Raw genomic sequence first — 16661 nt, 5'->3', positions numbered from 1 at the left:
GAACAGTGTTTGGATCCTGCTCTGTTCCATCATCAGTCCAGCAAGGTCTGTCCCCAGTATTCACACTTTGACTGGTTCTTTCTTTTCTGTATAGCTATGACATCAGGTGAAGCACCTCCCTATATCAGCTCTTCAAGCACTTGTGTTATAAATTTATCATCAAGCAATCCAGAAAGCCCCTGGATTGCTTGTGTCCTGCTGGGTTGTCCCTCCAGTAGCCCATTAATCCTGACCTCAGCTGGCTCCTCATCCATTCCTAGCAAGATCGCCATGCGTTCCCACTGCTCACTCACACACAGGGCAACTCCCCTTCTTGCTGTCCCAGTGTGTCCTTCCTAAAGAGCCTATAGCCATCCAGTGCAGCTTTCCAGATGTGTAAGCTGTCCCATCATGTCCCTGTGTTCCTAACGGCATCATAGTCCTGCAACAGCACATAGACTTAACACTTAGGGTGGACCTCTTTCTACCTGGTTCTGGAGAGACCTTGAAATCAAGGTTTCTCCTGTCTATGTTACCCTGAAATTGCCAGCACAGTCTACCACCTGCCTCAATTGATTTTTGGGTCATCACCTCCCCCATCATACCCAGTTTAAAGCTCCGTTCACCAGGTTGGCCAACCTGGGGACAAGGATGCCGTTGTCCCCACTTGGTAAGATGGATCCTATCTCTTCCTAGCCATCCCAGTCCTCAGAGCAGGTCCAATGATTATAAAAGCTGAATCCTTGTTTTTGACACCAGCTATGCAAACAGCTGTTGACCTACACGAGACCTTCCTCAAGCCCCTTCCTCAGAACCACGTAGTTATGACCAAGTATCTTTCCTGGCTAGATCAATAAAAGGTTCTTCTACCTAGGCAGTTAAAGTAAGAGTATACTCTATATATCAACAGTGATGAATCAGGTCTGAAATACATATACAATTAAACACTGTCATACCTTTTTTTTTTTTTTTTTTTTTTTTTTGAGGCAAAGGATTTTAAATGGACCCATAGATAAGATAGGGGAAATCTCTAAAATGCTGCTATAATAATTATAAGAAATCTGTGGGTTTTTTTAATTTTTATTTTTAGCATTTGACAATATTTAAATTAGAAAATTGCTATGAAGGCTTTCCATAAAGAAACAGTAAAAACAATAATTTGCTGAAGAATTTTATACAGGAAGGCCATTTTCAGTTTAATTTATACTCAATCTGAACCACCTTAAAGCTAAAAATACTTCAAAATCTTCTTCATATCAAAAATTCAAAAAAGTTTCATTTTGGAAAGATCAGCATCACAATTCACCATGACCTAGAACTGGGGACTGACCTTCCAAGGTCAGAGTGACTAGATGAACAAGCATTCTTAGAAGCTGTGTAGAAAATATAGGCTATCTCAAATCCAGAAATGGTTTATTCTCTCTGAAAACTTCTGTGCCTACAAGGAACTCAACAGGGAACTTCTTTTTCTAATGGCTGAAAAATAGGATGATCATAATTTGTTTTGAGAGTTCACCACCTTGACCGTTACCCTGAACATCCCTAAATACTAGAAGGATCTTCCTAAATTATATTTAAGTTTTCTGAATTACAAAATTAAGTAATCTTTACATTTTTCTCCAAGGTCCAGTAAAGACTCTGATTAACAATAACTAGAACTGATCCCCTTGGCATTTTTTAAGATGTTTAACTCTTCCTCTTTTAATAATTCTTTTGGATTCTTTGGGCCTGCAGTATATTAATACACATCAAAATCCAATCAATAAAGTGAAAGGTGAGGAAGAGTTTAAATCCTCTCAAGAGATTCCTACAGGTTGAAACATACAGTTCAATCGGGTAAGTAGCCTGATTACAGGATGTTTGTTTGAACTGGTTTTCCAACACAGAATCTATTGCTATAAAAGATGTGATTAAAATAATATGTACACATTTTTTTCAAATGTATTTTGAAGTGAAAATTTAGATATATTTGCTTAATATGGGCCTTTTCCCTTTGTAATAATAACAGCAGTTAGTCACTAATACAGTGAAGCATCTGTCACCACTTTTCTTCCATTTTTTCTGGTAAGTCAAAGGTAATTAATGCATCCATAACTACACAGTGAGGAAAAATTAAAAATATATATATAAAAATAAAAAAAATTACTCAAGTGTCAGACTGACTAAAAGTATAATATTCTTAGGCATTTGCAATATTTTACAAGGTGAGGGACTAGGAAAACACAATGATTTCACACTGACACGCTTCAACTGTATCCAGTCGTCTATGAAAATATCTGAATGTGCTATCTTCACAGAAAATATAAAACTTTTTTCAGATGTGGTGAGAAACTTTCCAACCCATGAAATTTTCCATGAAATCCACGAAAACAGCAAATTATTCATCTGCAGAGCCATACAGAGAATTCTGCAAGTTTTTATGCCATTCATGCTATCTGTGGTTTAAAAAGATCCATGGCCTTCTGCCATTGCACAATATGAAAGTCAGTAAAGGGAAAAATCTTCAATTTCTACTAGATGAGAAAGAGAAGAATATGCTTCCTCAAGCACTCAAAGAGGGTGTGAACAGCAGTTTCCACATAAAATAACTGATAAGCCGATTTCTCCATAGAAAGATTGAAATAACCCAGTAGACATTGCAAATACTGAATACATTTAATTGAGATTTTTGAACACTCTAGACTGATTTGAGGCTAGTAGACTATTTTTTTCAATAGCAAATAAAAAATACCTAGAATATAACATGAGAACAATAGTATTGGTTCCTTTTAAAAGTATATTAAACCCTGGACTAAACATACACGTGTTTGGATCTGCTGATTTGTAGTAATTACCTCTTGCTTTAGATTGGAAGAGAGGTAATGTGGAGTACCATGCTTCTCAACCTGCTCATGACTTTATACAATTCCTATCATTTCTGTTTCATTTTCCTCCTTCTACTGAACTTCACAGACAGATAAGTCAGACTACTTAGTCATTTGTATCAAAACTTATCTGTGTCTTTGCCTATGCAACTCCACTGGATACCCCTCCTGTTTTTTTCAATATCCCTGTTAGATAAGGAAAATCAGAGAAGCATGGTTTCTAAACACAGATTTACACAATTTACTACCAAGGTTCTGTATTATTTTTTCCCAGTGTAATGATTCCTGGGAGGGGAGCTGCAACATTTTTACTTTTTGAAGTGCTGGTTCCATAGAATTGACTAACGCAACAGTGAGATGGAAAAATCAACTCAGAATGTAGCTTATGATGTTTAGGACTATTCTCTTCCTATATGCATCAGTTTACTTTTGTCTACACAAAATATAGATCTTGTTTAACACCTTTTGAACATCAAACTAGACCTCCGTTGTACATGTGCTTACCAATTTCTTCAAAGAAGAATATACCTTCCAATATGTCTACACCTCATAGCTTCTCCTTACAAAACTCATGGTGACTCTTCACCACTATGTCATGCTTATTCATGCTTCAGCCAATTCAATTCATTTATTTAGACTGTAACCCATCAGTTTCCCTGTAATGGCCATCAGGTTTACTGGGATGAAGTTCCACTAACCTATTTAAAAACTCAGCACTGCTGGTACCCATTTTGCTGGTACTGTTGAGAAGTCATCCACTTCAGGTAGAAATTCAGCTATTTCTATCATGAGGGGTTTTTTTTAGATTTTTTTTTCAAACTTTTAAGTAATGTCTGATCAGTGTGATATTTCAATGCTTTAAAAATATAATACGTTATGACTTTTTCTTACTCCTGAAGAAACATTACATTTTCCTCAAAATTATAAACAGCTTATTGTCGGGCCTGACAAATTTCAGCCCTGGTCTAATGACATTTTTAAGGTCTAGTTCCTTGGGAAACCTCCAGACAGGAAACATCTGTTTCATCCCATTGAAAACCTAACCCTTTACTTCTGGATTTGCCTCATGCAAGATACTAATTTTCAAAAACAGTATGTAAAAGATTTGCATTTATCCTGGATTATTAGGGGTTTTTTTGTGTATTAAATGCTATACATTAATTGCAATCTCTGTCAGTGTGCTATTGTATTTCCTTATTGGGTTTATTTTTATAATCTATACTTATTGTCAGTTGAGCTTTTATAATAGCATCAGTTGTACACTGTAAAAATGTACTATGTGACTGGCACACTGCTAAATGTCCTGATTTTGAATCAAGACTCAAGTGTTTAGGTACTGCATTAACTGAAGAAGAAAGGGTGCATTATCCCACAGAATACCCTATCTAATTACAAGGCAGAGTGGGAATAGAAAGGGATAATGTGATGATACTCATCCATACAGAATACAATTGTCTAAACATACTGGCAGCTTAATTGTTGTGTAATTATTTTTACAGGCAAAGCAAAATTTTAAGAAGGAACTTAAAGTGGGTAAAAAAGGGCTGCGTTATGGATATTTTCAAGGAGTCTTCCAAATGTGAATAGATACATAGGAAAATTATAGAGGTATTTATTTGAAAATGTAACAAGTAGTGTCACAGAATGGGAAAAGACCCAATAAAACCCAAATAGGAGGAGCAAACTGGAAGAACAAAAATTAGATTTGCTCAAGTAAAGGCAAAACAGGAATGGTATTTTTATAGCATTTCAGACAGATATGAACAATGCAAGACTGTATTTATCTAGCCAAGATGGAAAAAGTTGCTGTAGTAAAACTTGAAGTGACCTGAGCTTTACATACAGATGTACACAAATGACAATCTATCGGACAGAAGGAATCTATCAGATACAAGATAAGCCTGAAAGTGAAAAATGGAACAGAGAGGATGCCTGGCACTGAATGATCAGACAGGCAGAGACAAAATATTATAAAGCTCTATATTAAGGATATTGAACTTGCATTAAGTCCACAAAGACATAGGTTATAGACAGACCAAGTCTTTAGTATCTGCAGTTGGTGACTCTGGATTATAGCCAATAGTTAAATTTACATTTGCACATGCTTTTAACTGCACAGATCAGGTAACAGGGTAAGAGTGATGGGAATTCATGACAGAAAGCTGTGGATGAAAATACTGAAAATAAGTATCCTGTAAAGAATATGCAGAAAGAAGCCTAGGTGAAAGAAAATGTTACTACTGTATGCATCTTTCCCATTATTTTAGCCATTCAATCATAATTTCATTATTTAAATCTATAACAATGATGCATCAAACTTTTTTTTTTTTTTTTCACTCTTCTTGTGATATATGCTGAAATATTTGATGCAGTGGAAGGACTCCACTGGTTTAGTCTTTGAAACAGTCTCTGTTCAGCCCTCTCAAATCTGGCAAATAATATGACTCTGCTCTGTAACACTCTCAAATGGAAACATGCTTAAATCAAATTAACACATAAATTAGTGTTAGCACTAATTAATGATTACATCAATGGTTAGTAAACTAATTAGCATATCAGTGCTCTCCAGAGTCAATTAATTTATTATTTCAGTTTTGGCAAATATCCCTAACAAGTAGAGGGAAGAAAGTATATGGAAACACATTTCTTATTATTTGAAAATGATAACATCTCATAGATTTAGACTTTTAGAAACAGTCCTGTTTAAAGGTCAGAAAACAAGGAGTCTGCTTTGGTTATGAAGTAAATTAATTTTTCACCTCTAAAGCAATATGTGTTTCCACTTACATGCAATTGTTTCTTTTAATCCATCAGAGACTTGGTTTAAACTGCATGAATCAACTGTTTGGACTTTTTTTTTATTATTATTCATAGTATGGGAATTTTTGGTCAAGAAAGACCAAAGTTTCCTAAGCTCTTTTTCTTAGCTAACAGGAGCAAAAATGGTACTCTGGCTCTGTTCTTCAGTTTTAAGTTTTTTCACACAGCCTACATTACAAAATGTGAAACAAACTAGTTAGTTTTTGGAGGCTAAATTGCAATTTACAGTATTTTTCAGTAGCATACTATATTTGCTTTCCTACAGTAGAACTTTTTCCTTTTTATGGGTACTGAGAAATTATTTTAAAACTGATGTGTTTCTTTTTTTTTTTTTTTTTTGCCTAGTCTAAGAAAAGTATATTTACATTTAAGGAAGCAGATACATTCTGCACAAAAAAAATATTTTCTATGTTGTTTTGCACATCTTTTGAGTACATTAAAGGAGGCTGTAGCAAGGTGGGGGTTTGTCTATTCTCCCACATGCCTGTTGACAGGACGAGGGGGAATGGGCTAAAGTTGCACCAGGGGTGTTTTAGGTTGGATATTAGGAAGAACTTCTTTACTGAGAGGGTTGTGGGGCATTGGAATGGGCTGCCCAGGGAAGTGGTGGAGTCACCATCCCTGGAGGTCTTTAAAAGATGTTCAAATGTTGAACTTAGCAATATGGTTTAGTGGAGGACTTGTTAGTGTTAGGTCAGAAGTTGGACTTGATGATCTTGAGGTCTCCTCCAACCTAGACAATTCTGTGTCTGTATCTAGTTCCATAGCTCACAGATCATGTGCTTATACAAGCAGAAGAGAGGCTTTCCTACGGCAATAAGCAAGGCAATAAGCACTTCCTTACTTCTATGATATATTCTATGATATATTACTATAATATTATGTATTATACTTTTAGGCATTATTTTTTATATTTTCCTAAAATAGAAAGATTAAATGATTAAATCTTTTTTTTTTTTTTTTTCAAATAGAGGGGAAAAGACCAAATCCTCAGCATTGTACAAATCCAAACATGGAAGCTCAGTACCCCACAGTTAGTTTAACAAGCTGCTCAAAAGATGTAGCCATGGAACAATGTTAGTAACCCATTAGGCATTTTGTCTTGGAACTTAGTGAATTCCCAAGTAGACTAAAAAAAAAAAAAAAGGAGGAAAAAAAACTTCATTTATTACTGTAATCTTGATTTTGAAACCCTTACAAGAGAAACAATTTTTCTGCTAGCAAGAGTTTTGATTCATTCACCTAACTAATGGTTGCAGTTGCTGAAGGAACTGCCTTTGACTCTTTGCTGCAATGCCTCTGCAGCTAAGCAATGAGATCAGTAACATTGCCAGATCTTAGCTGCTTCACATTATAGTCTAGCTCTGCACTATGTGACCAATGTCCACGCATAAGGTCTCTGCTGCCAACTGTGCTATGTGGGTGTCTTCAACATCAAAAAAGAGTACTACCAATAGCTAGGATATCTCCATCTTAACCAACTGTTCCTGGGTTTGCCACAGTCATATGTCAAATCCCCTGCTCACTATTTATTCTGTTTCAATGCACTTTTTCAAGGCTAAATATTTTCATGACTGGGAAAATTAAAAAAAAAAAAAAAGAGAGAGAGAGAGAGAGTGAGAGAGAGAGAGAGAGAGAGAGAGAGAGAGAGAGTTTGCACTAAAATTGCTAGAATTCCTGTTTTGATTTTGTGAAGACTGACAGCTAAAATCCAGAATATTGTTGTATGGCAGAGAAGCATATTTTTCTCTTTCACATAGAAACAACTACAGCATCTCAGCAAGACTATCTAAAAAGGCTTAGAGAAGCAAACAGGTGTGCATTTTCCAAATTTGACTCCAGTATTCAGAAGAAAAATAAAAATCTCAGTGTAAATAAATAAGATTTCAACTTAGAGCCATCAGGATTTTCTTACAAAATTATGGCTGGCTGCCTGAATAAACCAATTTTAGCTAAGACTGGCTAGGAGTATTCTAGGTAAGCAGAAATAATTATCTGGATTAAAGGGATTAGTGTTCCAGATTTATTTTTAATTTAATTTAGCTTTGCAACAAACTGTACAAATTATAACAGGAATTTTCATCTGCTTTTGAAATAAAGTACTTCCAGCAGCAGGTGACTTTCAGATGTTTTCTCTGTCTAGCAAATTACCAACATCATTCAACAGAGTAGTTCTAGATATTTTAGAGTTTCTTTTCCAGTCCCACCAATGACAATCCTGCTTAATTTATGATGTACTGTCAAATTGTAGTATCAGCAAGATGTCTACAAACTAGAAATTAACCTGATTGCAGTAGAAACAAATCAAATAATTAACAGCAATACTCAGACTGACCTGTCCAGTAATAGATTAGGTGCAAATAAAAGCTTTCCTGGGTGTTCCATGGAGCGCCAGACTAAGCCAATCATCAGTATCTCTAACCAGGCACATTCCAGTAGATGGACCTGATCATGGAGTGTTAAATCCACAAATCCTGAAAGAGTAAATAGGAGACAATAAAAACACTCTAGTTTTGTAAGTGGAACAAAATTTTTCAGAGAACCAGGTTAAAAAGTGCATCGGAGCTGGATAACCAAGAAGAAAAAGCAATAAAAAAAAGCAAATAAAAAATTGTCCTTTTTCAATTTTCTGGTTGAGATTTGTGTATTTTCAGGTTCACTATGTCTTTATCCTATAAAACATTCAACGCTTTCTAGCAGTGTAAGAGCCAGGTTAACATAGTACTGTGTCTGACTGGGGTGGAATTCACTTTCCCTACAGCAGCCCATACATTGCTGTGCTCTGCACTTGTAGCTAGAACAGCACTGGTATCACACCAGTGTTGTGCCTACTACTGAACATTACTGGCACGGCATCAGGACTCCCTCCAACTCCTTCAGAGCCAGCAGGCTGGGGGTGGACAAGAGGGGAAGAAAGAATATCACCAGGGCAACTGACCTAAACCAACCAAAGGGATATTCCATACCATACAATGTCACACTCAGCAATAAAATATGGAAAAAGGAAGAGAGTGGGCTGTCATTGTGAAAACGTCTGTCCTCCTGAACAACAGCTATGTGCGTTGAAGCTCTGCCTCAAGGATGTGGTCAAAAATTGCTCATTTGTGGGAAGTAGAGAGTAATTTCTTTCCTCTGCACTTCCACACAGTCTTTGTTTGTTGGTGTTTTTTTTTGTTGTTGTTGTTGTTCAATTTTGTTTGTTTGTTGTTTTGTTTGTTTTTTCCCTTTTCCCCTTTTCCTTTTCCCTTTATTATTATTTAATTAATAATGATTTTCCCTTAATAACTTTTTACTTTAATTAAATTATCCTCATCTTGACCCATGAGTTGTTTCTTTCCTTTTCTTCTTCCCCTCCTTTTCTGAAGAGGGGGAATGAGACAGCAGTTGTGGTAGAGTTCAGCTGCCTAGCAAGGTAAAACCACCACAAACATCTCCTTCCCCAAATGTGTTGCTGTTGGCCTGGGAAGCCAGGAACACACTTCACCAGGAAGAAGGTGGAGGAAGAAGATGATCTCTCTTACTCTGTATTTAAACAGTGCTAGAAACAAGGAATGCAAAATGACAAGGTGGCTTATAGCAATGCTAAAATATAGATATGAAGAATAATGATGAAGGTAGACATGAAAGCATAATGACGATCATTCATGCATTAATTTCATGGAACATATGATATCATTCTCTACTTGAGAATCTCACTCTTTAAGAAAATTACTTTCAGTACAAAGGTACATGAAGTGGAAATTGCATAACACAATTAGATCCTAGCATAAGGTTCTTTAGTTATATAAGCTTGCTAAGAAGGAAATGTGTAGAAGTTCCCTCAAACAGAATAATTTTCAGAACAGTTGGCACAGTATAAATGTTTTAATGGAGACATCTGAGAGCTAATCAGTCCATTCATAAACAATCATTAAACAAAAAAAAAAAAAAAAAAAAAAAGGAACAGAAATAAACAGCTTTGACATTTCTGAAATAAAACTCATCTATCAATCACTAGGAGTGGATTTAGACCAAAGTAGCATATTACCTGCTGTTTTTATGAAGGTGATAAGTATTAAAAAAAAAAAAAAAGTCCTTTTTTTTCTTGTATTTTTCCATTTATTTTGAAATGTAAAGATGAGTTTCAGACTTCACAGTGATGGAATTGTAGTTGCCTGAGTCACCAAACAGCCTGAATCAATAGAGCTAAAACTTAAAATAGTAATATTATTAACTACTAAGCATTGATTATAGAACTTAAGAATCAAACTGGCAGAAGGAAATTGTTGTCTATATATGGAGAACAAACAATAAACACTATATTTCCTATTAAGTATTGCCTTAATACAACAGCACACCATATAATATTTTTATCTGTGAATGAAAAGAACCACAGCAATGCATGGACCCAAGTCCCTGTGTGGTATTTGAAGTTTGTAGCCAGTTCATATCAGTCATTTATGTCATCATTTCACATGGCTGCATACTATTCTACAATGGATTGTTTTGACTTGCAGAAGAAATGAGTTTGTTGCAGCTGTGGTAATTCACTTTGCTCATTCTACAGTATTCTGGATGCCAAAATGTTTGGCAGCCCTGTAAACTTCGAGTCATACCTCAAGTCTAGATTCAACCTACGTGCAAGAACAAATTTACTTTTAACCAGTCTTTTTCGTCCAGAGTTTTTCAAAATATATGAAAAACATAACAGTAACATGAAAAGTCATTGAAATATATCTACATGTGCTGGGAAAGGTGGTAACTGTGTGCTATAGCAGAACCCAAGCAGCAACTAACAAATCTCATAGAACTTCAAACACTTATTCAGCCCTGTCTTTAGTATGCTGAACAGAAGTCCTTTCTTCTTTTATTTCAACTTAATGTAGTCAAAGAAACAAACTGAAAATAAAGTCTTTCAAGCTGAAAAGAGGCTGCATTTTTCAAAGCACAGAACTATATGGAACCTTGTACCCTTTGTACAAGGGCATTCTTTTTCTGATATAATTCTCCTTTCTCACTTCACTTCGCTCTCCACACTGTCTTGGTCTTATTTTTACTACAACTTTTTAAGCCTTTTTAAGCACTAGGTTTTTATTAGTTCTAATTTTCCCTAGCCCTGCATACAAAATTTCAGATTGCACTGAGGTTATGTGATCTGCATAAAAACTAAAGAGAAAAGGTAAAAAAGAAATTACCTCAGTAGTTTTGCTAGTCTGCTTTGAGAAAAAGAAGAATACAGCAATACAATGTTAAAATAATTTAAAGTAGCTAAATATAAATATTTTGCATTAAAAAGTCCTAAGAGACCACAACATTCTTGCTACCTGGAATATTAACTTCGATTTCAATTAAGTTTCATCAGAAAACTAGGATGAAAAATAACACTGATGATGTGTCTGTATTTTAAAGTCTTAAATGACCTGTCAGTCTTACAGTTTTGGGTACTATAATAAAACAGCTAACACAAGCCTTGATTATTGAAGGTTTAAAAGTCTGTAATATAATAATGCACAAGAACTGTAATTCATAGAAACATGATCAAATTAACTTGTTGGCTTTTTAGATGATATTATACATTTAGTTGATAAAAATAACAATTTTTATGAAACATACTTTTACAAAACATTCAATTTCATAAAAATATGCAACAGATAAACTGAATTTGTGTTTTAAGTGACACATCTCAGTATGCAATGGTAAAAGAGTAATGAATTGAATTGAAGTGATGTGTTTCTAGAGGAACCCCATACAGCTTACTTATCTTGAGCATTTTTTTAACAATGACAGGGGAAAAGGCAGAAATCATAATTAAGTTGATATGAAGGCATGTGGAAAATAATATAACAAACAGGTTAATAATGTAAGATATCTAGCTCACTCACTAGCTTCATCATAAAACAAGATATAAACAAAAAGTATAAAGAGAGAAATTTAAAACCAAGAACATTAGGGATATAGACAAGATGTTTGAGCTTCCAGTGGGAAACTGCATCTATAAAACCAATAAATTTTATAAAAACCCAGGCAAACTCAAAAACAGTTAGGAAGTTAAATTACCTCCATGCTACATGAATCTGGTAGCCACTCGTGAAGGAGGATGAGAAGTTGGACAGAATGATAAAGGTCAAAACGATGAAAGCATTGAAAAACATGCCCTCTAGTGAGGAAAAACAGGAATTTAGTTACTCTTTAAGCCAAATAGGTTAAAGAGTTAAAAAAATGCAAAGTGTAAATACCTAAAGAAAAGGAAAATGACATTACAAATGGTAACACACAGAAGCCCACAGTGGAACTTAAACCTGCTCCACATCAGACTAAAAACAAGAAGCCATTGTTAACAAAAGTAATTATCTGAGCAACATACTAAGGTTCCATGAATTTTCTGTCATTTGAAATGCTAATCAAGATTTAATTATTATTTTTAAGATATATTCTTGTTCAAGCAAGTTAATTCAGAGTAATGTTATGGGAGGTTAAATTAAATGAATAAATCTTTAGTCACTTCATCATTCAGAGCAAGCTGCACTTTAATTTTACTAAAATTATGTGTTGATGTGCACTGAATTCCCAAATATCAGTGTTCTTTTAGTGGTGGCAAGTTTTGAAAGAAAAAAGTATTTCTGAATTCCAAATGTTCAGTTATTGTTCCTTAAGAAAAGAGAAGGACCTTCACTTCACTGTTGATAAACTAATTGCAGCTTATTCCATATAACCTACATCTGATTCCATCTGCCAGAATGACCAATTGAATGATCTTATGACACATATCAATATGTGTCCAAAAATCTAAAGATCTAGACTGCCATTAAGCTCTTTATACATCATGTCTGTCAGAAGTAAAACACTATTAAAAGCTATGTCTGGAACGTCCCTGTTTCATACACAGATAAATTAATGGTATTTTTGAGTGATTGCCAACAGAACACAATAATTGTTCCATGAACTCATGTATAAATATGGAAATATGAACTTCTGAAAAGCCAGAAAGGTGTTCTGAGCACTCAGCTAAATGTAGGTGGCAATTAAATTGGTTATGTGCAAAAATAAAAACAGCAATGTTCAAACTAAACTGATTATACTTGCTAATATAAAGCAACAGTGTCAGTGATAATCTGATACAAATCTCTCTCTTCTAGACGGTACTGGAAGAGGCAGCAGATCCATGAAAGTGGGAATTTTGGTCATTGTCCAAAGGGACAGATTACCATGAAAGAACACAATGACTGCTAGAAGGAGAATTAGGTTTAAAAAGAGAGAGAGCACAACAACAACAAAAATACATCTACTCTTGAAAACAGATAAGAGGTTTGCAGTAGGGAGCAACATAAAGCTCAGATGGTTTTCATTTATTGCTACTGTAACATGTGTTGTGAACCCTGCAGTCCTCTGGATCAAATACCAACAATATATATATGTCATATTTTACCAGTCCAATATTTTGAAACTAATAAATTCATGATTAGTCTTAATTATTTTTGAAATAGTAAGTAGCATCCAATTTTGTCAGAATTTCCCTAATAATTAACATTCTCAGAGACCCAATGATTGCAGATTTACCCCTACAACAATAAATCCTCCACTAGGTACTTATTAATATTTGGGGATCTTTAAATTATTGGCATTTCACAGCTTCTGCTATGACTCAAGACACAATTATACAGTGTCCAGACTATTCCTCTTCCCACAACAAATGATAAGGCAATCTTCTTTTTTAATCTGGTCTATCTGTAATCCTACTTACATGTTTATACCATACGTTTTAATTACCATGAGTACCTAAAATATAAATCTCAAGCAATTTTTGCAAGACTATAAACAAAATTGTGCTAATGACTCTGCCTCCAAGTGTTCTGAAAGAAAGTAAAACAAAAGCAGTTAAAAGCTTTAAAAGAAATACCAAAGGTCCATCTAGCAAAGTATCCAATTTACAACAGCAATTGATACCAGATGCAGAACATACAGCAGGAAAAACATAAAGTCATGCTTCTAGAGATGCTTTCTCAGGCTCCTGTGGTATGTGACTCAGGGACTTCCTGAGCCAGAGATGGTCTTTTTGTACTTAACATCTCTCAACTGTTTTTTCCTCTAGTTTGTTGAGTTGCTTTTTGAACCTATGTAGACTTTTAATCCACTTCAGATTTTTTATATACTCTGACAGTAATACTCTTCGGTAAAAAGTTTTACACCCTAGGTTAACACTGTGAAAATAATAATATATTCCAAAAAAAAAAGAAATTAAAAATAAAAATAAAAATCACTAACTTTGATTTGATACATCTAGTTATTTTAATGAAGTATACCATCATTCCCTCATCATCTCACTACCAATCTTCCCTTTTTCAAAGAGTTTGTGCATATTCAAGCCATTCCTCACATTAAGATTATCCTAATTCATCACTGTCCTCTGAGCATTTTCCAGTTCAACTATGTTCTTCTGGAGACAGTGAGACTAGGACTGCACAGTTTTTCACTGGCTCTTGTCTTTATCACCCTAGCCAACTTAATATTACCTGTAATTTTTAACACTGCTATTCATCCTTCTTTTTCCAGATAAATTATAAATATGCTGAACCTGTTGGACTGCAAAGGTTATGTCATTTCTAAATGTCCTGCCCTCTTGTATGGGAAGTCTTTACCTTGATAGTAAATAGAATTTTTATAATCTCTTCTATAGTAAAAAAAAAAATACAAAATGCTATTCTTTACAAAAATGTCCTGAGAAGGCAGAACATTCTTACACCAGATCATATATCTGCATATATAAACTGTTCCTTTTTTTAATCTTATTGCAGTGTTTTGAAAAGTAATAACTACAGGAGAAAGATGTTATTTTCATCTTAACACAGTATTTCAACTATGCAACAGGCATGTAATAGGGCACATATGGAAGAAACACGAATTAGGTTGGCAATGACAGCAGGAAAGTAGTGGTGAGTGCTTCTACCTGAGAGATAGCAACCACTCCATAAAACAACCAAATTAAGATATGGTTTATATGAACAAAATATCTATGTAGATAAAATAAACCGAAAAAACAATCTCTACAGCAAATTCTTTCAAGAAACAGACAGAAAAAAGCAAAACAGCACCTGTTTCTCCTAACCTAATGGGCATTAAAGGATCAATAGCTCTGTCATGATCATTTGATCAAGATGAGAAATTTGTGCTTGCTGTAGTGCCAGTGGGTCAGCGCCAAGACTTTCCAAGCAGAGAGTCAAGCAGAGACCATATCTCTGCATTTTTCTAGCACATAAAATGACATTTTGGTCTGAACTTGCATGGATCGCTCAGATTCTTCAACCTTTAAGGCAGAGCCAGGCAATCTCTTAGTCCAGCTGAGAAGTTTTCACCCTGACTATAGCCTTGCCCATACACAACAACAGGGCAAACGAGAGTTCAAGGAGAAGTGAATCAGAGAATCATAAACACTATTTTCCATGAGTCTCAGTATTCACAGGGCTATTTCTGTAATGTTCACAGGGCTTATTTCTACCTCATTACATAGATCTTCAGACCAAAATTATAACCAATTTTTATTAAGTTCTCCCTCCTTAGGGAATTTAATGGCATGGTTATATAGTCTTGTTTACACAATTCCAGTGTTTTAAATCAAGCTGTGTTTTGAAGAGTGAAGATCAAAAAGTTCTAAAATTCAACATTTTGAATATAAATGTTTTGGTAACAAAATAAATAGTATGATTGATACGTTTTTCTAAAGGGACATTACTTTTGTTTCTGTAAATGGGATCAGGAAAAAATAGTTGTAATTTGCTAAGTTCCTGAGAGAAAAGTTTGAAAGGCAAACACCAAGCAAATGGCACACTTTGTCAACTCTTTCAGAATTCTGTACTTTCACTGCCTGTATAATTATAATATATTATAATACCTTATAAATTTTTAAACTTATAAACTTACAAATTGTCTCCTCTAAACCTAAGAAGTCGATCAGAAATGAAGAGATGAGATCAGAGAAAAGACCATTTGCTGTTAATTCCTTTTAAAAAATTTACATTTGCCATTTTAAACTCTAACAGCTCTAAACCCCTTTCTGTATTATAACAATTACAATTTACAGCCATAAACATAACCTGAGTTAGGGATGTTGCAGGGGTCAGTTTTGTCACTTTTATTTCAGATCCCATTTCTAGAAGCTGGTCAATCTGCTTCTACCTAAAGGCTTCACCATGGCAATTCAAAAATGCATTTCTCAGTTGAAGGAGAACCATTTCAAGCATTTTGCAGGAATGTGTAAAGTTCTTATGACTTCAGTCAATAACTTCTCCTTGCACAAAAGTGCATATTTTTTCAGGCCTGCCCAGTCCATATCTTTTCAGGATGAGGAGACTAAAAGGTTCTTGAGGCCATTCCTAGTCCAAATAGCTAATGCCTCATTCAGGACAGGAATCTCTCCTTCCTTCCTCAGATACATACCAGTCCGAACTACAACACAAACGTTCCCTGCGTACCCAAGATCTAGTAAATACTGTCCTACATCAAATTTCCTATGCCAAAGCAAGCTAGTGGAGAAGCATACAAGTGGAAGCTGATCTATTCAAAGCCAATACTTTGTACCAAACACTGTCTGGATTTAGGTCCATGAAAACACTTTACTGGTAATGGCAGATAACTGCCACTGGTCCAACATACACTTTCATCACCTGACAGGTGCCTGCCACGTTTTTGGGAAATACTGCTATCTTGCCTGAGAAAAATGTCAGAGGTCCACAGGACAGCACTAAGATGGCTGGCATTGCTCCTGGGGAGATGCACTCAGTGCTGGCCCAGCTGCAGCATGCAGATACCCAACCCAGGAGCCAGCTCCAAGAATGGAAGTGCTCTTGTGAGTTTTGGGGACAGTGAATTCTCACTGCACAGCAGCCCCAAGTAAATTGCTCTTCAAGGTTTTATTGTCTGGAAAAATCTGTCCCAAGCTGGTGGTCAGGCCATGGCTCCAAAGCTCCAAAGCAAAAGATGGAGATTTCTCCCTCACTAGGATGTCCCTTGCACAGATGCAGTTTG

At 35.2% G+C, this 16661-nt stretch overlaps 1 protein-coding gene across 1 annotated transcript in view; it reads right to left on the bottom strand.

Annotated features, from left to right (window-relative positions):
• Positions 1–16661, bottom strand: part of ESR1 (estrogen receptor 1) — a 193510-nt gene that overhangs the window by 23590 nt on the left and 153259 nt on the right. Inside the window, exon 7 of the mRNA XM_021275842.4 lies at positions 7999–8137. Coding sequence (XP_021131517.2) covers positions 7999–8137 — 139 coding nt within the window. The remainder of the gene's footprint in view (positions 1–7998; positions 8138–16661) is intronic.

The sequence above is a fragment of the Anas platyrhynchos genome, chromosome 3 (genome assembly GCF_047663525.1).
Source record: "Anas platyrhynchos isolate ZD024472 breed Pekin duck chromosome 3, IASCAAS_PekinDuck_T2T, whole genome shotgun sequence".
Taxonomy (NCBI): Eukaryota; Metazoa; Chordata; class Aves; order Anseriformes; family Anatidae; genus Anas; species Anas platyrhynchos.
Note: the sequence above shows the minus strand (reverse complement) of the source record. Positions and strands in the feature narration are given on the sequence as shown.